The following is a 24890-nucleotide window of genomic DNA, read 5'->3' as shown; positions in this document are numbered from 1 at the left end:
TTATATTTATTTCTTTTATTTGCCAAACATTTATATGTCATTTACATTCACTCATTTAAACCTCATAACAACCCCATGAAATATGCATTTTTATTATTCCAATTTTACAGATGGGGCAACAGAGAAATTAAGCAATTAGCTCTTGGTCACACAGCTGGTAAGAAGCAGAGCCAAGGATTCAAACCCAGGGATCCTGACTTTAGAGTTCATGTTGCTTACCAGTACACATGCTGCCTTTCTAAGTTTGAAGATGGGAGAGAAAGCAATGTTTTTCAACACTATGGCTTGATCTAGAAGGACCTCAACAAGACTCTGTCAAAAATTTGTGTATTCTCATAAATGTAAATGCAGGCTAAAAGCAGTCATAGCATTTATAGTTGTCCAATTCCTCTAGTGCTGGTGGTTAATTCATTCAGGTTTTTAGGTATTAGGGATGCAAAGATGAATTAGGCATGGTTTCTGCCTTCAAGAAACACATAGTATATGTGTTTCTAGAGGGGGACTAGAAGTGCCATATTAAAGGTCTTGGATCATCGACCAATTTAATTTCAATGCAACTGATTATATAAATGTGAGCTCTTCACATTTACTTTCATTAAAATTATATCATGACAAAAGAAAATAGATATAAATCAAGCTGCATATTCTTCAAGTATACTTCAAGTATGAGTCACATCTGCTTCTCATATGGTAATCTTGAACTTTCAATTCACCTTTATTATACATTTAAAAATTCCTGGGGCCTACACACATCTGAGAGTTCTGATCATGTGACTTTCTACCTAAAAAAGTTGACCTCTACAATTCTAGAATTTATCCTATGACCTCTACAATTTTATTTTTTACCTAAAACAGCAATATAAAGATGAGTCTCTTAACTTATACCTACATAATCAATTATATGTTTAAACTGTTTTAGAGATTTCTTTATTTTTCTTCTTTTTAAATAGGAATTTACTGACTGACAATGGCAGAAAAAATTGTAAAGAAGTTAGATGTTCTAAATGAGCAAGCAAATACATTTTTGGCCAGAAGAATAAAGGTTTGTAAAATAAAAGCTAAAGTTTAATTAAATTATTAAAAGTTCGTTTCAAATGTGAATGATTATTTTTACTTTTTAGTTAATATGAAGATATAAATTAATTTGTAAAAAACAAATAAGTATATTAGTTGAAAGAGTCATCAATGTAGGTGGATACTGTAAAGAATTAATTAGATATAAGGTAACTTCTAGATAGTGGCCATATTAGGTTATGATGTATTTAAACTGCTTAAGAGCTTAAGCAGTCAAATAGTAAATGTGACTACAAACTATTGTTCTTATTAATATGTTAAACATGTTAAAAATTATTTACTTGGTTTATTAAAAGAAAGAAAATATTTGGTATAGTTACCAAATTACAAATAATTAAGGTTCATAAAAATTAAAGTAAAACGGTAAGACTCCTATGAAATTCAATAAATGAAGAATAATAAAGAATAAAGGATATAGTCCTCAAAAAAACAGATTTTTTAGCACATATGAACAATTTAATTTGGTTACACAAAGACATGCAAAATAATATAGCAGTGTGAATAAGTGAGGCATAGATAAGAGCACGCAGGAGAAACCAAGGAAGACAGAGAGGAGCCCTTGAGTGAAAAAACGTATTTATGAAAGCGGTACCTCGGTTTTCGAGTGTAATCCGTTCTGGAGACCGTGGAGTTCCGAAACGTTCGAAAACTGAGGGGTCAACAGCCGACAGCTGGGCCTCACGACCTTGCGCTCAGCCGAAGCCGCGTGACGGGTTCCACTTCCGAGGCATGTTCCAAACCCAAGCGTTTACTTCCGGGTTTACGGCGCTCCTAACCCGAAATGTTCCTCAACGGAGACGTTCGAAACCTGAGGTAGCACTGTAGTCGGGTTTACCTCATTTCCCTTTGTTTGGGGATTGTGGTCCTGCTCTGCCTGTTTTCCGATGCCTGCTTACAGTTGCTTTCCTGTATTTCGCCTCGTTTTCTAGTAGTTTGAGCAGGAAGGCAATTCCCGTAGCGCCTAATCTGACATTGCTGGCCAAAGCAAAAGTTCCCGCATCCTTTGACCTGCTTTCAGATTTTTCATCTCTTTATTCCTTGGCGCTGTGCTCTGGGAGAATTCATTGTAGAAGATTTTTGGCTCCTTAACTCACTCTTCAGCACTCCTTTTTCCTCTTCAGTCCATCTATATAAATATATGAACAAAGTTCTCTTTTGATTCCTTTTTTAACTCTAGTACTGACTCATGCTACTCGACAAATCATATGATCCACAACATACGCGGTGACAGGGAGAGGGACAGGTTGGAGAAACCGGCCTGCTATGGTTCCAGTAACTCTACGTATCAATATTGTCTTTGCTAAAGATATAGGTTGTTCTTAAGTTCTGAATTTTAGAATTAGGAGGGAGCTTTCATCATTATCTAGTCCAACATCTTCATTTCATTAATAGGAAAAGAGCAGCTCAGGTCACACAGCAATGGCACAAAAAAAGTTGGTGTACAAGACCCCCGACTTTCAATCTGTATTATTTTTACATTACTGACTACCACATAAATTGTGGTGGTGTGTGTATGAGTGTGTAAAGTGAGGTTAATTCTGTCCTTTCCAAACAAGATTTTCTTATATGAAAAGTACTCTTTTTTTCAGTGTTATATTTTGGCTTTGTTGCAGAAAAACACTCTTCAGAGCTGCGTAAAGAAAAAGACTCCTATTAAACCCCTGACATTTGATTTTCAGTTGGAATATGAAGAGGCTATTATTGCTACACCCACATCTATGACAGTATCAAAGAGGAGAGAAGATAAGTCACATGGTATTAAAAAAACTAAAAGGTAACCATTCTAACTACTTCAGACATTCAGTTTTGAGTTTTAAAGCGTTACTTTAGATTTGTCTTAGATTATGCAGTCTATATTAAATGTCAGCTTTGTCAAACAGGTATATTTCATAGTGGTTACGAATTATAACATACGAGATAAGCATTCAGAATATTCCTAGTTTATAAAACATGTATTATAATATTTCGTTATTGCACATGTTAATTGCAGATAGTAATTGTAATTCTAAATTTTTAAAGAAAGACTCCTCTTGCCCAGCCAGTGTGGTTCAGTGGTTGAGCATTGGTCTAGGATCCAGGAAATCGAGATTTGATTCCCAAGTCAGGGCACATGCCTGGGTTTCGGGCTCCATCCCCAGTGGGGGTCGTGCAGGAGGCAGCTGATCAATGACTCTCTCATCATTGATGTTTCTATCTCTCTATCTCTCTCCCTCTCTGAAATCAATAAAGATATATTTTTTAAAAAAGACTTTTCTTGAGCTGTATTATATTGCCTCAAATTAACATCAGGATTTATTTCAAACTTTAATATACTGCTGTCAACTGATGGTTGTTGGCACTAATTCAATGCCAACAGGAATCTCTAATTTGGGATACAGTGAAGAAGGAAACTTCACTCAGTGCAAACAGCTCAATTGTGATACAGTATGACTATGAGAACAGCAAGACTATGGAACAACTGAATAGTGTTATAGCTCAATTCTGTTCCTACAAGACATCTTCCAGCTGTGGAAACAGTCTTTAGGCTTGGGTGGAAAGGGAAAGTGCACTCTGGGAGACAGAGGGGAGCTGATTTACATAGAGAGAAGTTCCCACCCCTGGTCAGGGATTGGTCTGTCCTCATGCAAATGAAGACTCCAAATCCTCAAAGTTTGATTGGCCCAAATGGCACTGTTTTGATTGGTCAGAATGGAGCTGCTCTGACTGTCAGTGAGGATGCTGATAGGGATATAACTGTGCAGCTCTGATTGGACAGGGAAAGTCTCAGTCCTATTGGTTGAAATAGAATTCCAGGAACTCCTTTATAAGTGCTGGCTTAGCCAGCAGGAACACAGTGCAGGCAGGCAGTTCATTGAAGTGCAGTTTGTGTAAGAGGCTTCTGTATAGAAACAGCTGCTAAGCTCTGTTATTTATTTATTTTTAAATCCTCACCTAAGGATATGTTTCTATTGATTAGTTGAGAGAGAGAGAGAAACATCGACTGATTGCCTCCCATTCACACTTCTATGGTGATGGGAACCCACAACCAAGGTATGTGCCCGGACCGGAAATTGAACCCGCAACCTTTTTGTGTACAGGATGACACTCCAACCAACTGAGCCACCTGGCCAGGGCAGCTTTGTTTTTTTAAATCTGAGCCCAGTTAGCTACCGGGCACCCTTATTAATAGATATCACCTTTCTCAGGGTCTACACAACAACAACATCAAAAAAGTCCACCTACAAAATTAAGTAAGGAAGTTTCCTGTGTACTTATAAGGACTAGTCTGAATATGTCATAGTTGGTCTTTCACTGGCATTGTATATGTGTGTAATGCTATAAAATTTTTCTAGGCACCAGAAATGTCGAAGAGAGCCCAGATAATTGGGCTCTCTTAATTTCTTACTCTTTTTAGGGAGCTCTCGGATGTCTTTAAACAAATGTTTTAACATTTTGTCTATCTTTTTTAGTTGTTCTCAGGATAGCTGGTCCAAACCACCTAGTCTTCTATTTCCAAAAGTGAAACATAAATTACTATTTAATATAATACTAGATTTCACTCATACTTGAATAATTCTCATTCTGATATAACATTGTTTTTTCTAGGGCTCTAAACCAAATTCAAATAAAAAATCCTTGCAGATAACTTTTATTTATCTTTGTTACAATAGCTTTGCTATTACATACTACTGTCATTTTCATTTATTGATTTTCTTCTCTAAGTAATTATTGAGTGACTATTATACTCTGGAGATACAACAGCAACAATAAAATATACCTGTGTGTTAAAGTTCAGCAGATGGGGGGTAGTTGGGAGGATCAGATAAGTGAAAACATGCAGTTTTCAGGACAGTCAATATCTAAATACATACCTAATATATAAATCAGGAGAGCAAGAAACAGATGGTAAAAAAATCAAAAGCAAAGAAATATTAGAAAAATATGCCCTTTTTTGAAGACAGACATGAATTTTCAGATCAAAAGGGTTGCCAAGTGCTAGACTTATGGTAAAATTAGTACCAAAGGCGGGGGAAAACATTGGTTAATTACAAAGGAAAGGAAATCAAATGAGTTTCATATGTCTCATCTGCATTTCTAATACTGGAAAACAGTAAACCATTTTTAACTTTTGAACAGAATGGCAATCCAGGAATCCTGTATTTGGATGAATCATCATTTATATATGAGAACAATTTTTTGGAAAGAAAATACTTTAGAATGTCATCTGCCTACGTATTCTTTCTAAGGAACTTACTTGACGAAATATTCAAATTAAAATGAAATATGGATAATATAAAGATACAAACTAGGAATCTTTATTAAGCAAAAATGTATTTGAAATTGTCTCTGGTGCCAAAATGAAGGCTCTGGACTTCCATCTCACAGAGGCTGTCCTATGAAAACATAAAATATTCCAAAGAATTACCAGGGAAGGAGTTCATAAGGGATTTCCAGTTGGGAAGAGACAGGTTTTAGAACAGACCCCATGCTTCCATCTGAGTTGTGCTTGTCTCTTGGGTTTTCTTACTTTCATGTGCCAGAGCCACTTCAATGATTTATCCCAGGAACATGCAGCAGCCTCCCTTTAATTTCAGCACATGCAATGCAAAATCAAGGTCTTTACCTATATTTCCTTTAACTCAGCTACAATAGAATATAATCTCATGGAATTTTTTAAAGTATAAAATCAAAAATGGAAGGGGGGAAAGGTTTAAGGGAAATGAATTTTTAAAAATACAAGCAGCCCAAAATCAATACAACTTACAAAAACCAGATTTATAATTTTATGCTAGTGAATTAACCCACAAAATTTATAATTACAAGTTTCATTCCTCATATTATAAGAACCCAGTACTAGCAACACAAATTTTATTCCTCGGCGCTTGTCCCTTCCATTCATTCTTTCTACTATTGGGAGAAAATTCTCCAAAGGTCTCTTGTATTTCTGTATATCTTATGAGCAGAGGCACTGGCTGCCTTTGTTTCTGACTATTGTTTCAAATATGTTTATGTAGCAAACAGCCTTGGAAGACAGAGATAGTGCTGTCTTCTAAGCAAGAGCAGGCATGTCCTTATAAAAATTTGGACTCCCTAAGCTTAGGGTTCCATTCCTGTAATATAACCCATTGTGTGTGCAGGTGTCGCCTGGTCCTCTGCTTGTTACCTGGTGGAAGAGGGGCTCAGAGAACTAGCGTAGACTGTGTTACTCCTGTTACTATGAATAACAAATAGTCTTCTGTCTCTGATCCAGGAGTCTCATGTCTTCTGCCAGCATAGATGAAACTTTGACAGACTAACTTGTTAGTTTGTAAGTGGGGTCAAATCTCAGACTTTTCACAGTTCTTCACACCTACTTTTAGGGAAGAAACTTGATAGAATAACAGAAACTTTGACCCTCCTGTAAACTGAGTAGTAAAAGTTATTGTGCCTCATTCCTCAGTGAGTAATAGAACACCCTCACCCAGGTCCCTTTGTGTTTAGAAGGACTCTATATACCCATTTTATCTATTCTACAAGTCTACCTGCTTGTAGGTAGCAGGATTTATAATTTAGTTACATCTCAACTAAGTTCACAAAATTAATCCCCATAATGAAGATTAACAAAAGAAAGAAACATGGCATGAGATTATGTAAACTAGGAAAGAAAGTCATAATCAATTGAGAACAGAATTGTAACCCAAACATCTAGCACTTAATTCAATTTATTTCCTATAAATCATGTTAAGTATGCATTTATTGAAGGACAAAAATACCTCCTTGAAGCTGTCAGGGTGCATTTCTTCAAAGTTTTAAAGAACTATTTAAATGGTTTCTGAGCATAGACAAAGATGAAATAGTTCCAATTCTTTTTATAAAGCTGTATTTGATTCTCCAGTCTGACCACAAGAATTAGAAAACCATTGATGAATCTCACTTATAAATACAGATTTTTAAAAAAATCTACAATAAAATAATAGCTTAACCGTTTCATTTGTCTATTCCTTTTTCAAAATATATCCAGCAACCTCCTGGTTCATAGGTCACTGCTCAACCACCGAGCCACGCCAGCAGGGCTCATTTGTCTATTCTTAACTCAGAAACATATAACATATAACAATTTTTATTTCTCTAATTTCATTGACTAGTTCTGGTTATTAAAAGTCTGTCCAATTTAGTGTTTTGATCCCACATACTAATCAACTTTCCCTGCTCCCATCAAGCCAGGGTAGTGACATTGGAAGAGCTGAAATGGAAAAGGGTATGGCCAGCAATTTCCTTCTTCCTGTTCCCCTACCTGTGAGTGAAAGGTGGGTGTGGTCTTCCTCAGCACACCTTTTCCTCTTCCATCTTCTAATATCTTTTCCTCTGGGTTGGGAACAGTGGTGTGCTAGAGTTAGCTCCTACCAGTTCTTTAGAGCTGACTGTTGAATTTTCAGGAATTTTGTGAGATCATTATTAAACAGTCATTATTAAAAATAAAATTAAATAAACTAAGAATTCAAAGACATACTAAAAACAAAGATAATACTCAAAACTCATCACTTCCTAATTATTTTATTACCCTTTACTATTACCTATGGTCTCAAAATTATTTACATATATTGTATCCATATGGTAGAACTATTATGTAATATGCTACTGCACATTTCTTCTCAGTTCCATATTCAGTGATGTTCCATTGGTAGCTTGAAATCAACCATGGAAATATTTAATCATAGAAGTTGGCGAATACTACAAATCAAATTTTTATTTGTTGTTTGTCTGGATTTAAGGAGTTAAGGAGAAAATGTTAATGATGAAGATTAAACTTAAAAGTATGTCTCTTTCCTGTAGCCATTATACTTTAAGTAGCAAAAAAGAAAATTGAGGAAAGATTATTCTAATATTCAAAAACTATTATCTGTCTCAGCAAAGAAATAGCTTATGTCATTAATGAATATGTGAAGGTACAACATATGTCTTCATTGTTCAGTTTCATATTATTCCTTAATATGAATGAAAATATCAACCAACACTAGAGAAAAAGCTATTAAATATTTACCAGCACCCAGTTGTATGGGAGGAAGGGAAGAAGGAGAGGAAAAAACCAAAATTCTTAATCTGGCCACTGTTACCATCTTCTTTCTCATTGTTATTTTCTGGCCAACTCTAGTCATCAAGAAGCTAGCTGTTGAAATGGATGGAGGTGATCAAAAAGTACAAACTTCCAGTTATAATATAAATGTCTGGGAGATGTAATGTCCAGCATGGTGACTGGAGTTAACAAGTCTCTAGTGAGATCTGCTGACAGATTGAGAATGGGGAATGAGAGAAAGAAATCAAAGATGACTGCAAAGTTTTTGGCCTAAGCGTCTGGTTGAATGCAGATGGGGAAACCTGATGAGGAACAGATTGGGAAGGAGGTGGAAGCATGAATTTGGTTAAAGATATGTTACATTTAAGATGGTTATAATACATCTAAATGCAGAAGTCATGTAGTAGTTGGACATATAAATCTGGAGCTCAAAGAAGAGTTAGGGGTCTAGTCTATACTTCTGGAGACATCAGCATATGGGCAATATTTGAAGGTGTAGAACTGGGTAATATTGACTACAGGTGAGTGCCTGAGGTCTGAGGACTGAATCATGGGTTATAAGCATTTAGAGGTCAAAAATACCATGAGTTATAGACCATTAACTTCCTTATATACCATCAATAGTCAGAATTTAGTGGACAAAAATTACTGTTTACAACAAATAAATGCTGTGATCTGGAGTCTGAACTGATCCTAACTCCACGTTTCATCACTTTGACTCATCTGGCAAGGTCCACAGTATCTCATTTAACAATTTTCCAGCATATTTTTCTAAAAGGGTTAACCAGCTCCTGACCAACAACTTCCTGAAGTGCTCTCAATTTTATGACAAACAGCAGTTTCTATTCTCTCTCTACTTCAAGTGAATATCACTAATATTTTCAGCTCCTGCTTAATGAGTCCCAATTTTTCACACTCTGTACTGGAATATATTAATATCATAACATCCAAATCTATATAACTAGGACTTCACCACATTTCTCCAAATTTGTTTTTTAGATTCGTTTTATAAATGTTCTGATTATTTTAATTACATTAATTTTATTTCTTCTAGGCATGTCTCCTTCAAAAATAAGCCTGAACCTAGAAAGAGTGATTTTGAAAAGTTGAATTTAAGACCACACTTTGTACCAACAAATATAAAAAATCAAGAAAACAAGTCACTAGGTAATGCTTTGTGTAATGTATTTGTTTCTCCTTTAATTTATTAACGCATGCTTTTATTATACACTTTAGTATTTGTATCTTAAAGCTTCTTGATAATTTGATGTCTCTGTTCAAAGCATTTGCTTGAAGTATATGGGTTATAACTGCAGTGTGAAAGATTTTAGTGAGCTATAAAGAATTTCCTAAGAGAAAGAGATGTTAAATATCAGAATGGATAATTTATATAATTTGAAAATTAAAAAATATTTTTATGTTTATTTATTTTTCAAGAAAGTAAATTTCTGAATTTCCTTTTCGCTCAACCCTAAAAGTTTCCTTGTTATTGTTTTTAAAAAATCAATCAAGTATGGACATTTGCTTGATAGAAACTTACTTTACAGGAACATTAATTTCTGTAGCTTAAAATAACCCTTGATATCTGGTAGAGCAAGTCTTCCCACCTTGTTCTTCAAGAGTATTGTGTCTATTTTCTATTTTCCATTATGATTTCTTCTTTGGCCCATTGGTTATTTAAAAGTATATGTCTTAATTCAAAATATATAAGGCTTTTCTAATGATCTTTTCATTATTGTTTTTTTAGCTCAATTCACTGTGGTTTGAAGATACACTCTGTATAATTTCAGTTGCATAATTAGTTAACAATGGCATTATTACCCATTACATGGTCAATTGTTACAAATGCTCCATATGTGCTTCAAAATAATGTATATTCTGCAGCTGTCGAGTGCAGTGTTCTGTATGTCTTTTAGGTCAAACCTGTTCATTGTGTTTTTCAACTCTTCTATATCCTTACTGATTTTTCTGCTGGTTTGTTCTGACAATTAATGGGAAATTTTAGACATATTTATTCTTATTTGTAGCATTGTCAAATTTTGCTGTGCAGATTTTTAATACACTTTAGGCCATGTTATGAATTGCATAACATTTTAGAATTATTACATATCTAGTGAGTTGAACCCTTTTCATTATGAAGTGATTTTCATCTTATCCAATATTACAATACTTGTAGTTATACAGCTTTCTTTTGGCTAACATTTGTATAGTATATCTTTCTCCATCATTTTATTACCACCTTTCTATAATATTATGATCTAGATTTATCTCTTATAAACATCAAGTTGTTAGATTTAAAAATCTACTCTGATAATCTTTGTCTTTGAAATGGAGCATTTAGTCCATTTATATTTAATCTTATTTTGTTCTTTCTATCTCTCCTGTTGATTCTATGCTTCTTTTCCTATGCTCTTGTATCTACTTTGATTGAATTTTTTTAATTTTAAACTTCTCCCCTTTAATAATTTGGAAGTTATATACTGTTTCTCTTCTTTAAATTATTACCCTAGAAATTACAATATGCATCCTTTCAGAATCCTTTTATTGCCCTTATACAATAAAAGGATCTTAGAACACTTCAATTATTTTACTCTCATACTGAGTTTTATATTATTACTAAAGTCCAAAATCCCATCTAAATATCATCTAAATCAAATATGGGTGAGACTCAAAGTATGATTCATCCTGAAGCAAAATTTGTCTCCATCTGTGAACCTGGGAAACCAAACAAATTATGTGCTTCCAAAATAGAATGATGGTATAGACATCCCCATTCCAAAAGGGAGAAATAGGAACAAAGTAAGGGGTGATGGGGCCCAAGCAAGTCTAAAACCTAGTAAGGTACCAATTTCTCTCTTAGTTCAGGCTGCTCTAAAAATCTGCTGTAGCCTGCGTGGCTTAAACAACAAATATTTACTTCTCACAGTTCTGGAGGCTGGAAGTCTGAGATTGGGGTGCCAATATAGTCAGGTTCTGGGGAAGGCCCCCTTCCTGGTTTTCAGACAGCCGCCCTTCTTTCTGTGTCCTTATTGGGCAGAGAGATCCACCCTCTCCAGCCTTTTTTTATTAAGGCATTAATCCCATCATGGGGGCTTCACCCTCATTATCTCATCTAAACATAATTAGACCCACTTCCAAATACCATCACATTGAGGATTAGAGCTTCAACAAATAAATTTTGGGAAGGACACAAACATTCAGTACATAGCAACTACCCTACCTAAATTATACCTCCCTGTATTGTTCTCACTCACCAAAATCTGTTTATTTCTGTCTCAGCATATATCTCAACTTATAATTATCCAATCCTTTGTTTCTTTACTTGTTTATTTTCTGTATTACCCACTAAAATGTATGCATTGTTGGACAATAATTACCACTTCAGAGTCTAACACCAGTGCCTGGCATATTATAGGTGATTAACAAATAACCATTGATTGAATGAATGCCACACACTGTATTAAGTTTGTTACATCTATTTTTTATCTCATTTAATCCTCACAGCATCCCTATTAAGATAAGTACTATCATTTTCACTTAACAGATGAGGAAACTAGGGCTCAGAGGGGTTAAATAACTTTCCTAAGTCTACATAACTCACACACAAGAAAAGTAGGCTTTGGTTCCAGGCTATCTAAATCCAAAGTCTATATGCTTGGCCCTATAGTATGCCTACTTTAAGACAATCCATTAAATGATAATCCAGATTAATAAAACTCATGATTGAAGATGAGGAGAGGGTAATTCAGATTGAGGGAAATATCTCTCTTTACAAAGGAATTTATAAAAAAATTTGACTATCAAGTATGATTCTACTTTATTTAGAAATTCATTTTTTTCCAACATACAGCTTTATTGTATTATAGTAAGTAATCAAAAGTTATATTCTGTTAATAGAAATTCACTTTTAAAGCACATTATTCTAGAACATATTTAGCTCTAAAAATGTAAAAGCAATTTTATGTAAGCAAACAAGATTATCAAACTACATTTCTAAAAATTTTACTAATGCAGAGAAAATAGTTTATTGAGTTAAATTAAAAGCAGTCTAATAGTATGGAAATATCATTTATGTTTGGATTTATTTCTTTAGAACCAGTAGAAGAAAATCTAAAATCAAGATCTAATAGAACTTTTCTTTATCTTAAGGATAGAAATGAGGTAGGTTTAATTTGTATGCTTATAACTACTTAATAGCCATTCGCATTAACCCAAATAATTTTTTATATGCTTCTACCAATCCCAAATTCAAGTGGATTTTAGGATTCAAAAGCATAAGATTTTAAAGTGATTTTATCTCTGATATTATGGAAAACTTTACATATGGAAATAATAGAGGAAATAATATATTATTTGTTAGACAATCAGCATAGCAGAAATTATTTATTAAATATGATACGGCATAGCAGTTATTATAAAGTTGGTTAGGACAGAGTATCATAATCTATATATGCATAAGTTACATATTTTATTTTAATTTAAAATATGAAAATATGTATGTACTTGTTAATCTTTTAATGTGTAGCCAAGACTATTTTTGAGCATGCAATAGTTATTTAGATTATGTAATTACAATAACAACTACCATAACAGGTTTTCTTCTCAAGTCAATTTTAGTAATTTTTCTTTATATTAAAGTTTCTCTGTTTGACTTTCACATCTGTAATCTATTTCTCTTACAACTTTCCTTCTTACCTATTCAAACTTGTCTGTTATACTCAATAAATGATAAATGCTCCCTGCTCTAAATATTCTGTTTATGAATACTCTAGGCTTCTTCTGAAATACCCTCATCTTCAAATCATAGCACTAAGTTCTTCCTCATTGATGAAATCTTTTCTGTCTATTTTAGCCCTCACCGATAGTCCTCTTTTCTAAACTCCTCCTCATTTATTGATTAGTTTGGTTCTTAGTGACATTTCTTTATTACATTATTTGCTAATGTTTCATGTATGTAATCATACTTATCCAATAAGAATGTGAGTTCTTTGTGGCCCAGATTTTTGTCATATGCTTTATTTTTATCACATATTATCCAGAACTACATATATTCTGTGCCTAGTGTGAAAAACAATTGTGGGTGCTAAACAAACGTTTGGTTTGTTGATGAAGATTCACAAGTTATGCAGTTTATATTTACATATGCATATGTATATTTTGAATATCTAGATGTGCATATTTAAGTAAAAACATATGGAGCCAATCTGAGACTCTATTGTAGGAAAATTTGGATAATGTGTTCCAGTTTCTCCCCCTTTACTCAGGGCTATTCTGCTGCACTGACTCTATGTATGAGAGAGTAAAGCCTCTGTCTAAATTGAGAAGGCTACTTGTTTCTCAGTATTTGAACTTTAGACTTTCCCTGCACTTGGAGAATTAAGTTTTATATGGATATAAAGGCTAGGTTTTAAAGCCAGAGAAAATAAAAATTAGTAAAAACATGAGCATAGGCAAATTTTTAAATTTCTGTAGATTTGTTTTCTTATCCATAAAGTGGTTATAATACCCATCTTATAGGGGTTTTTTGAGAATTAAATAAACGTTATATTTTAAAGAATTTAAAGAACTAGACAGCTATTAGTTATCATAATTAGATATTCCAAATGTGAATCATCAAGTATAAATTATCCATATACACATGGACAGAAACAATTTCTAAAACAGTTTTCCATTTTTTTCCCGATGTTTAGGTAGAATATGCTAAGCCCTTATTATATTCACAGCAGAGACAAGAATGTAGAAGAAAGTCGGGTTCTACAATCTCTTATCCTATAACCAGCATTCAATCTAATGCTTATAAGAAGGAAAAAGACACTACTTTATTTAGAGGTATATACATTGTGTGCTTATGTTGAAATAATTGAAAATTAATTGCATCTAACTTTTTTTTTAAATATATCTTTATTGATTTCAGAGAGAGTAAGGGAGAGGGAGAGAGAGATAGAAACATCAATGATAAGAGAGTTGTCATTGATCGGCTGCCTCCTGCCCCCCCCCCCCCGGACTGGGGATCGAGCCCGCAACCCAGGCATGTGCCCTGACCGGGAATCAAACCGTAATCTCCTGGATCCTAGGCCAACACTCAACCATTGAGCCATGCCTGGATGAGCTGCATCCAACTTTTAGACATAAGCATTAAGAAAATCTTGAACCAAGGCATATCAGAATCTGATCATATTACCATATTATTTCACTACTTAATAACACCTGAAGACACTCTATTACAAAAATGGTCAAGTCCAGATTGCTTAGTATGGTAAGTAAGATCTTTACAGCCTTCTGTTGTCTGTTTACCCACAGTGACTCTAGTCATAATGAGCAGTCTGCTCCAAATACTCTGTGATCTGATCCATTCTATTCTCTATGCTGAGAGCCTATTTCTCCACCTGATAGGTTCCTACTCATCTTTAATAGTTGGGACACTTTTAGCAGCAATTAAAATGATGGCATGTGACTTAAGCAATACAGATATTTATAATCTCAAAAAATAATAAGTCCCTCAGTAAAGCACTGGCAGGGCTGGTTATTTAAGGGGTTTAGTGATGCCATCAAACATCCACTTCCTCTGTCTTTCCTCATTGTCTTCTTACTCAGCCCTGCTGTAAAATATGGTGACTACTAGATCAGATAACTTGTATGGTAACAACATCCACTGAAAAAGAGAAAAGCTCTTTGGTCCCTTTGTAAAAATGAGGAAAATGTTCCCCAAAGGCCTCCAGCAGACTTCCTTTTATGTCTCCTTGGCTACAACAGCTTCATGCACCCATGTCTAAACCAATAAATCATCATCAGCTTAAATCAGTTTTCCCAACTTTCAATGTGACCCTTGTAAGAACTACTTTTTATATTACAATCTAATATATATGTGGAGCAGAAGATTCAGGTTCATGGAGCCCTAATTCTTTGTCTTTCTCTCCATAAGTTGAACTTGACTGCAGTATTTTAGTATTTGGTTCAGTTATTACTTAAGATCCATGTGATGCACTCTATTCTATTTCTTTTTTTTTTAATGCTGGTCAGGAGATGCTAACTTGACTTAGTGTCTAACGTGATGAGTAATAGCTCACATTTTGAAAAGCATAAGCTTAGATCATTCAAGATTCACTCGCTTGAGTTAGGAAGGAGCCCAGCCTCACTTGAAGGACATAGTTGCTTGGAGGAAGATAAATAAGAGCAGAGTTCTGTTAGCAAAGAAAGGGGGAAAAGGTCTGTTAAATAGGCAATTTTAACAGTCCTTTTTTAAAAAACAAAACAAAACATGCATTATTCTTTAAGATCCCACTTAGGTGTTGCATCTTCTCCAAAGTGTTCCCTGACAGCAGAGACAGGCTGGTCTACCCTCTTAACAGAGCAAATTTTCCTTTGTAAAATTTCTGGAGTCTCTCTCAGGAGAGGCATTATAATTCTTTTATCAAAGTCCCAAACTAAGACTTCTGGGAAAGTTGGCAACTTAAATACAAAAAGAAGAAACATTTATTACATCAAAACTAGAACATTTTATCCCAAGCTTAAAGAACATCTGTTATATATTACAATATGAAGTAATCTGAAAGGAGATTCCAGAAGTCAGTGCACAGTTTCATTTCCTAGGAGAAAGGAAAAATATTTAAAAAGTCAGTAAAAGCCCGGCCAGCATGGCTCAGTGGTTGAGCATTGACCTATGAACCAAGAGGTCATGATTTGATTCCAGGTCAGGGCACATGCCCAGGTTGTGGGCTCGATCCCCAGTAGGGGGTGTGCAAAAGGCAGCTAATCAATGATTCTCTTATCATTGATGTTTCTATCTCTCTCTCCTTTTCTGCTCTCTGAAATCAATAAAAACATATTTTGTAAAAGTCAGTAAAAGATATTCTGACACTCCTATTAACAACACCCCCTCACACACACACACACACAGCGCGTGCATTCAAAGGAAAGGGGTTTATAATTGGTCACAGAAAGAAGGAAGGAAAGAAGGAAGTCCTTCCCTTGGGATTCCTCTCCTTATTGCAAGTCAACGGCATTCCAAGTCACTGTTAGCAGTATTTTGAGAGAAATATAATGACCATATGACCACACCTAGTCATTTGTTTCCTTGGATTCCTAGTATTGCTTCAGATATATTCAGTTAGGGGGAAAACCTCTTAACTTGGAGGAGCAAGGTCTTGAAAAGAGGGTTGACAACAGAAGAGACAAGATACAATTTCCTAGGAACCATCTTTGCAAGTGCAATTAATAGCCACAAAGAAAACTGTGCAAAGAAAAAACGACCCCATTGAACAGCCTAAGAACTATGAGACCTTTCTTTTACTAAAGTCCTCCTCAAACTAAATTACTGGAACCCAAGTGACCCCTCACATATAAATGGACAGAGTACCCACCATCATCACCGCATTAGAGTCATGAAGAAGCTACACAAAACATGCAGTGCACAGAAACAAATTTCCCCATGGTTTTTCACAGTTCCAGCTCCCTCACCAGCCTACTCAGGAAGCTGAATGCCTGAACTCAATGCATAAGATAACACCTGGGTTTACACGTTAATTTCTAAGGGGAGAATTTAATAGTATTCAGGTAAACTGGGAGATCATCCACAGAAAATTTACCTTTATTATTTTTGGACTAATATCAAGCCCAGGTTTAAGTGTCCTGATACAAAGGTTAGTAAGTAGAAAAACAAGGGAAAAAATGTTGGACCTATCAAAAATTCTGTAGCAAAGAAAAGAAATTATTTAAAAGATAGCTGATGGTCACAATTTGACAGAATGTTTTTAACCATGAAATGAAAGAAAATTTAGACAATAATTGGCTTATATGCTCAAAAACTTAAAATAAGGAGTCTATGAAATAAAGGGTTGGGAAGCACTACACTAGAATACAAACTACTTGAGGACAAGGAAAGAAGCTGAATTTATTGCTAATAGCATGTATGTCTGGGGACACTTTTAAGAAGGTAGAGAAATGCTGAATTGGCTACCAAGTATAACTGGAAGAGTTCAACCCTGGACACTTTCTTTATGTCAGTTGGCCAGATCTATTTGACATTTGCTAAATAACCTCCTGCCATACAAATAATGTTTAGCCGTCTGAGACTTCCTCCTGACTAATAAGACTTAATAAGACTTTACACATTGAAGATATTTGGAAATATGGGAATGCCTTTCTTCCACAAAAATCTTCAGGGCCAGTTTTATGTTTATGTCTTAGCTAAACATCAGATCCTTGATAGTCTCATTAGACCTGAGATAGTCTTTTCCAGTTCTATCTTGTTCACATAAGAAGTTTTTACTGAATAACTACTACAGATCAAGCACTATATCTGGTGCTTTCTATGTTATTTTATATTGTAAAATATTTTATACAAGATATTTCTTAAATGCCATAGTATATATGTTCCTTTTATCACAATCTTTTATAATTTCAGCTCAAACTGAAAAAAACCCTGAAGAACCATTTAATTTGGTTGGTGACTTAGAAGATTATGTAAATAAAAGGTAATTTATCTTATAGTTGTTGTTTTTTTAGTTGTTACTGTTAATCCTCACCAGAGGATTTTTTTCCCCATTGATTTTTAGAGAGAGTAGAAGGGAGGTAGAGGGGGAGAGAGAGAGAGAGAGAAAGATCAATGTGAGAGAGACATCGATTGGGTGCCCCAACCAGGGCAAGGGATTGAGCCTGCAATCCAGGTATGTACCCTTGACTAGGATTCAAACCCCAGACCCTTTGGTGCATGGACTGATGCTCTAACCACTGAGCCATACCAACCAGGGCAAGAGGTAATTTTATTTATTTATTTATTTATTTATTTATTTATTTATTTATTTATTTAAATATGTCTTTATAGATTTTAGAGAAAGGAAGGGAGAGAGATAGAAACATCAATGATGAGAGAGTTACTGTTCGGCTGCCTCCTGCAGCCCCCTCCTGGGTATTGTGCCCAAAACCTGGGCATGTGCCCTGACCAGGAATCAAACCTCAATCTCCTGTATTATAGGTCAGTGCTCAACCACTGAGCGACATCAGCTGGGTGGTAATTTATTTTAAATTTTTAAATATTTTATTCTGTACAGTGATGTTTCTAACGGGAAGAGTTCTGCCTTTTATTTTCTAGTAGGCCAGAATGGATTTATTCTGGCTTATTACTATTCAGGCCCATACTGCAATCCAATGACTAATCCTAGACTGCTTAGCTAGTAAGCATTATATTCGGACCCTGAAAACATGTTCTATCTGCTCCAAGTTTACCGTCAAATGGAGAGAAAGACATGGTAAAATGAATGGAGAGAATACAATAGTAAAGATTGCTCAAACTATGTAATGAAAAAAAAAATCATGTTAATCCAATGTACTTTAAAATTTGTTTGGAGCAATAATATTTAGTCTCTTTAGGTTTATCTCAGTCCTCTTTCTTTTGAGATGGTATCTGAGAAGATGAGGGAGGGGCTCACTGGACTTTGTGACATTGAGGAAAGGTACTTGACCAAGGGTCTTTGTCAGAATCCTTGTAATGCTGGTTTCATTCCTAGATGTTCTGTGACTGCTGCTACCGGTGGTTCATGTATATATGGTCTACTCTCTGAATTTAGATAGTGTCCACCGTTAACTCTCATTAGTGTGGTAGGACTCTCTGAGTCTCTGTCATGTCCTTCATCTGCCCTTAGACTGTCCCTCCTTATGCTGAGCCCTTGCTAGGGGTTACCTCACCATTGCAATGGCAAGCCGCTTGGCAAGCCTAAAGTCAGTGTCCATGCCACACATGAACCAAGGGACACCTAGGATGAAAATTATACCCTCTGCCTAACCACCCGTTCCATCCTGCTAACCAAGCTGGGGCCACCCTATGTTGGAAGGAAGCTGCCCTGCAAAACACTTTTCTCCCAAAATCTCAACAAAGGATGTGGAAATACCTCTCTACTTTCGGTGTTCTCCTCAACCTACATAATATTCCTTCTTCCCACTCATAAAACGAAGAGGCACACAGATTACTGTCTTGCTTCCACCAACACTTTTGCTGTCCCCTCCCCCAAACCAGGCAGGAAGGCATGTCTTATCAGGTTTAAAGTCTATGACAGAGGGTTTGGGAGAGGTGTTGGCAGTGACTTTGAGGAATGGGGGTGGCAGACAAAAACTGACAAGTTGAAATCAGCCCTATAGACATTTATTCTGAACTTGTGTTCATTTTCAGAAGAAAATCTCCTCCACAGATGAATGATTTTAGTACAAAAGAAAGTAAACCTGTCAGAAATGATCCATTAAATGAGAATTGTTCAGTAGGAAAGAAAAGCTTGCTCCCCTTATGCTTTGAGGATGAACTGAAGAAGCCAAATGCCAAGATAATCAACATTAGTCCAGCAAAGCCAGTAACTTCTCATACGGTAAGTAATAAGGCTATCTACCACTGTTCAGTAAATATGTGTATTCTCACTGCTTGTGGGAATATCATATTCAAGTGACCAGAATCTTTGGTAAATCCTTCTTTTAGTTTCACGCACTTAAAGTCATAATGCTCTTTTTAGAACCATCACCCCCAAACTGGGAATTCCTTTGCACCAGCTGAACATTTTGTGTGTTTTTTAAGTGAAGAAGGCTTTATCAAATTTTCTTGCTTATAAAGAAATATCAAATAAAAATTGTATTAAAAATGGATCATGTATCATATTTCTATCAATTTACGTTAGCTATTTCAACCAGAAAATACATTTATTAAAGGCTATTTGGTAGCTCACAGAGGTTCTAGGAAGGCTGGAAAGACAATCTGGCTTGAAAGCTATCCAGTCAGAAGTCACCAAATGACAGCCTCAGACTGCTCCACAGGTGCCCATGCTGATGTCACAGATAACAGTTAACAACTCTGATTCTGGGCAGGGAGCACTATTTCTAAGACCCTTGCCACTGCCGCCCTTCAAAGCGGGATATATCTACCACCATCCTCACTAGAATGGTTTTAACAATGCCTGTTTTTTTCACAGTGCTTGCTTTTTCTGAATTAAACACTTGTCTTAGGTATATCTTATTGATAGAGCCCAGGTCACATGCCTATGTGCTAACCTCAAGAGAGGCTGATAAAGCTAGTTCCTGTGCTTCTTCCTCAAGGTACATAGAGGTGAAAAATTCCCTAAGGTATTGGGCAGACCAAAAATATGACGGATCTCCACTACTGTGGCTAAGTGGATAACATTGGCATCACCAATGGATTGCAAAACCAGATCTTTTGTCACTTTTTGGGAAATCATAGGCACTAACATGTCTTTCAACTAGGTACACTAATAAACAATTAGATGGATCCTAGTTTCTTAGGTTATAAACTAAATACTGGTGATCTTTATATTTAACAGTTTCTTTGGAGTTAATTTTTTTGCCCTAGAATGGAAATGTGGGGAAGAGTTTAGTGAGTAGATTATATGTACAAATTTTGCTACTACTGTAATAAAAATAGTCTATTTTTAAGTCAGTCTACTACTTTGGCTACTTTATTCTGCAGATATATATTGAGCGCTTTTTATGTGTTAAGTGTTGGGACACAGTAACAAATATAATCATTGTAAAGATCATTTTAGATTTTCTGAATTATTTACTAGGATATCCAGACTTTATAATTTCGGCTTGTCATCAGTTATGTCTCTTACGACCTTTTGACTCAATTCATTTTTTGATATGCTTTTTATTTCTGGACATGGAAATCTAAGAAAGGTCAGAATGATGTTTTATTCTACCAATATCCTGCTTTATTTCAAAAAGGATTTTAGGAGGCCAAAAGTTCAGATTTTTAACCCTAACATCTTGGTAGAATATTAAGAAGAGAAGGAAGTGTGTCACATACAAGCACTTGTTTTTGTGTGTGTTTAAATACCACTATTGTTCATATTTAAAACTTCTATGTATAATTTTTAGAATATTTTATTATTTTATTTTTATGTTTAAAAATATATGTAGCCTTCTTGCCTCAATAGATTGATGACTAAGTATTCTTTTCTTTAATCCACAGGGACAAAATGACACAAATCCCATAATTTTCCATGAGACTGGATATGTACAAATGTTACTTTTAACAAAAAATAGGCTTCTTCCCCATTATATGGAAAATAGAAACATTTACCCATGTAAAAGAGCAAATTTTGCTTTAGAAAGAAATCACGAAATTCTCAAATCTTTAATTAATAATCAATTTATTACTTCTTCCAAACCTAAAAGAACTATGCCTACAGCATGGAGGAACTGTATACAAGCAATATCTTTTGCAGCGGGTCATAGAATTGTAGAAGATAAACTAAAGAAGAAAACTACTATGCAAACATCCAAAAACATATCTCGGAATAAACTCTATAATTTCTCAGAGACTTTTTCCTGCCTAACAAAAGAATTTGTAGGTTTCCTTAGTAAAACTGTTACTCATGAAACAAGTGCTAAAACTGGCAAATTTGAAAGAATGAGCAAAGTCAGTTCCTTCCCTGTCAAATGTTGTTCAAAGCCTTTTAAAAAGGTACTCAAAATCCATAAATTACATAATGTAACTCCACTGGACGATTTGTTCAGCTTACCAAGTAAAAATTAAATGCCTCATAAAATACTGTTTACAGCAATACTTGGGTAACAAGAAGCAAATAACAAAGTTTCAAGATCATAGAAGAAATTCTTATCTAAATAGTGATGTTCTAATGGATGATATAAGGAAGCAAAGCATAGAAATTGGAGTTACAAATCAACAGTAGTCTGTTTAAGAAAAATCAATGTTTTACAAAACAAAAGGACAAAATTAGGAAATAAGTATCAACAAGAGGAACTAGTTCATGAATTATCCCAATTAGTTCCTCAATCACCAGCATTCCTACAGTCAAGTTTGATTTGGACCAAGAATGTGATGGACTGATCCTGGAAATTCTCTATTGGAAGCCAAATAACATCAACAACCTTGCTCTAAAATTAAATATAAAATAAGACAAAGGTACCATTAACCTGATCCATGTGGAATTAATCATATCGGCATTTTGGATAATCATTGTATTTTACATTAGCAATTCATGCAATTAAAAAGGCTTTGTAAAATTTCAAATAGTTTTTTTGGTTAGTAAATGTTCAAACTTCATTATTGTAAAATGCCTTTTTCAAGTATAACTTGGACTTTTTTCTGAATTGTTAATTTAAAAGAATAACTTATCCTTCATAACTAAATTTTTTTAGCAAATCCTATAAAGTATGAAACATTTTAAGCATATTATTACATTGCTATTTCACTGTTTCTCATTAACTTCTCATTAACCTGAACAGTATATAGGCAGAACTCAACTTAGAAACAAGTTGCCTTCCAAAAGTTCGCTTGTAATCCATTTGTTAAAGGACTTTTTTTTTCTGAAAAATCTTAACTGTGAGTAGTTGAGGAGAAGTGGATTTAAAAAATTAGAAGCATTTCAGTTCGACGAAGGCTTGTGGGGGGGTCTTTTGAAAACTTTCAAAGGTGAGGCGATAAACTTGTTCAGGTTCCTCTGTTTCCACTTCAGACTGGACGTTTTCCTTCTTGTGTGTCATCAATGCTACTCTCAAGTGTGTCTTCACAAGCAGAGGCAACATTTGGCTCTCAAAGAGAATGATGGAGAGAAAATGGAGATGGAAGGGGGAGGGAGGAGTGTAACTGGAGACTAAATGACGGAAGAGCAGAAGAAAAGGCTTCAGGATGAGGCGTGCTCAGGTGTGCTGGAGGCTGGGGAGGAGCACACGAGCTCTCCTGGCTTGTCTGCCTCTCTTCTGGTTGCTGGCTGGGGAGAAGCAGCAGCCCCAGCTCCAAGTCTGAAGCCATCTTTCTCTTTGTCTAACAAACAGGGATTGACACTCCTGTTCTCTTTATTGCTATTATCTATGCTCCCTTTACCCCCAGGCTACCCCTATTTTCCCTTCTCCCAGGCTCACTACAAAGCAGAACAGTTTTCCTAACTGCCCTGCTGGTTCAGGAGATAAAACACAAACTCTTTTTCATCACTAACAATACAAATGAAAAGAAATAGAAAATATATCTAATAATAGCACAGTAATGATGGTCATTTTTCCCTCTTGGTATTCAGTATAAGATAACTATGGGGCTTAGATTTGGGCAGATGTGAATGAACTTGGGCAAATAATGTAAACTATCTGAGCCTCACTTTACTGTATCCCCTCCTTAAGACGGGGACAGCAATGCCTTATTACAGTATTATTTTGGGGATTAAAAAAATAATGTGAAGTACCTTGAGTATGATAAACATTCATTAAAGATTCCTTTCCTATTCCTACCCTTCCCCCTGCTCTCTTTTTACTTTATTTGACATGCTGAAATGTATTTCTTTTTCTAAAATCACCATTTATCCCCTCTATGCCCTCTTGCCCCTGCTCTTAATGTCTAAGTATAACATTTTAAGAGATGTCCCTCAAAGTCTCTTAATTCAATCTTTTCTAAAATCTAACTACAGTATTTAGACTTTTGCCTAAAGTAGATCCAAATTAAAAAAGGATTTTTGTTTTAGTCATTTTTGAAGGTTTCTGCTTGAGCTTGTGAGTGTATCCTTCAGGAAGGTAAAAAACTTAAAAATTCCATTTTGCTGAGGATTCTCCATTAAAACAGCTGGACAGCTGGGAGCAGTGGATTCCGGGAAGATGGTGACCTAAAGTCAGCACCTTTCTCTTCTCCTCTCAGCTTAAACCTGTCATTCTCCTAAACCAAATGTCGGCTGGGATGTCAAGCTGTGGGGTGCGGGGTTAGACGTGGTTTCCATTCTGATGCTGAAATCTGAGTGTGGCCCTTGGAGCCCAGTCTCTGAATCACAAGACAATGGTGGAGGTTGTGTTGTGTCCTGGGACTAGCTGGACAGCTGGGATCTGTAGAAATAAAAGGATAGTATAAAAGGATAAATAAAAGCAAAAGTTTTTGTTTTATGTGTTTGTTTTTAAAATACACTAAAATGGATAAACCTTTCTCAAGCATGATTTAAGGAAGAAAAGCAAAAAAACCAGTATAAGATTATGAATGAGAAAAGACCATAGATACAGGAGAGTAAAAGAATCATAAAAAATATCACAGGCACATTTATGCCAACAAATTTGAAAACCTAGATTTCCTATCAGAAAGGAAATTATTGAAAGTGACCCCTAAGAATGGGTATTTTGAATGGAACAATTTCCTAGAAGACAGTGACATGGGCCACGTCTAGATGAGTTCATAAGTAATTTTTTATAATTATTATTGAAGCCAGTGTAGTAGACAGAATTCCAAAGATGTCTCCCCAAGATTCCAGCCCCTTATCATTCAAACACTAATCTAGGCACTGCTGGGAAAGGACTTGAAGATGGATTTAGGATTACTAACCATCAGACCTTAAAATATGGGGATTAATCTGAATTATTGATGTACCCAATATAATCAAATAATCCCTTAAAAGCAGAATGCAAAAGTAAGAAAGATGTGGCATAAGAGAAATATGGGGTAGAAGTGGAGATTGGAGACTTTATTTCATAAAGGCAAAAATTTTGAACACTTGTTTATAATATTTCCAAGAGGAGGAAGGGAAAGGTGTGGGCATGCTCCTGGGAGGGAAAGTGCAGTCTGGGTGCTTTGTTTTGAAGATTTTTAAAGGCTGGGAGTTTAGGGGAGGTCTTAGGGGAGGATTTCAATAGACTATCAGCTTTTCCAGGTGTGCCTTTTCGGGGTCGTGGTCTCTTCTGATTGGTCAGTGCCAGGGCAGGGGTCATTAGTCATTGCAGCTTTTCCTGGCATCACCTGCCTGATTTTGCTGCTTTTTCTGGGCCAGGAGCTGAAATACAACTGAGACCTAGATGTTAT

At 35.4% G+C, this 24890-nt stretch overlaps 1 protein-coding gene across 1 annotated transcript; it reads left to right on the top strand.

Annotated features, from left to right (window-relative positions):
- Positions 1 to 967: 967 nt before the first annotated feature.
- On the top strand, positions 968 to 23913 carry LOC308560450 (uncharacterized protein C1orf141 homolog; the record flags this gene model as incomplete). The annotated part of the gene is made up of 8 exons (XM_081144372.1): positions 968 to 1042; positions 2688 to 2848; positions 9162 to 9274; positions 12201 to 12268; positions 13798 to 13936; positions 17511 to 17580; positions 19272 to 19461; positions 21072 to 23913. The coding sequence occupies 8 exons, from the start codon at positions 968 to 970 to the stop codon at positions 21636 to 21638; spliced, it is 1383 nt and encodes a 460-aa protein (XP_081000498.1). The 3' UTR covers positions 21639 to 23913.
- Positions 23914 to 24890: the final 977 nt, after the last annotated feature.

The sequence above is a fragment of the Miniopterus schreibersii genome (genome assembly GCF_964146895.1).
Source record: "Miniopterus schreibersii genome assembly, chromosome: 8".
In the NCBI taxonomy this organism is placed as follows: domain Eukaryota; kingdom Metazoa; phylum Chordata; class Mammalia; order Chiroptera; family Miniopteridae; genus Miniopterus; species Miniopterus schreibersii.
This window is presented reverse-complemented; position numbering and strand designations above follow the sequence as displayed.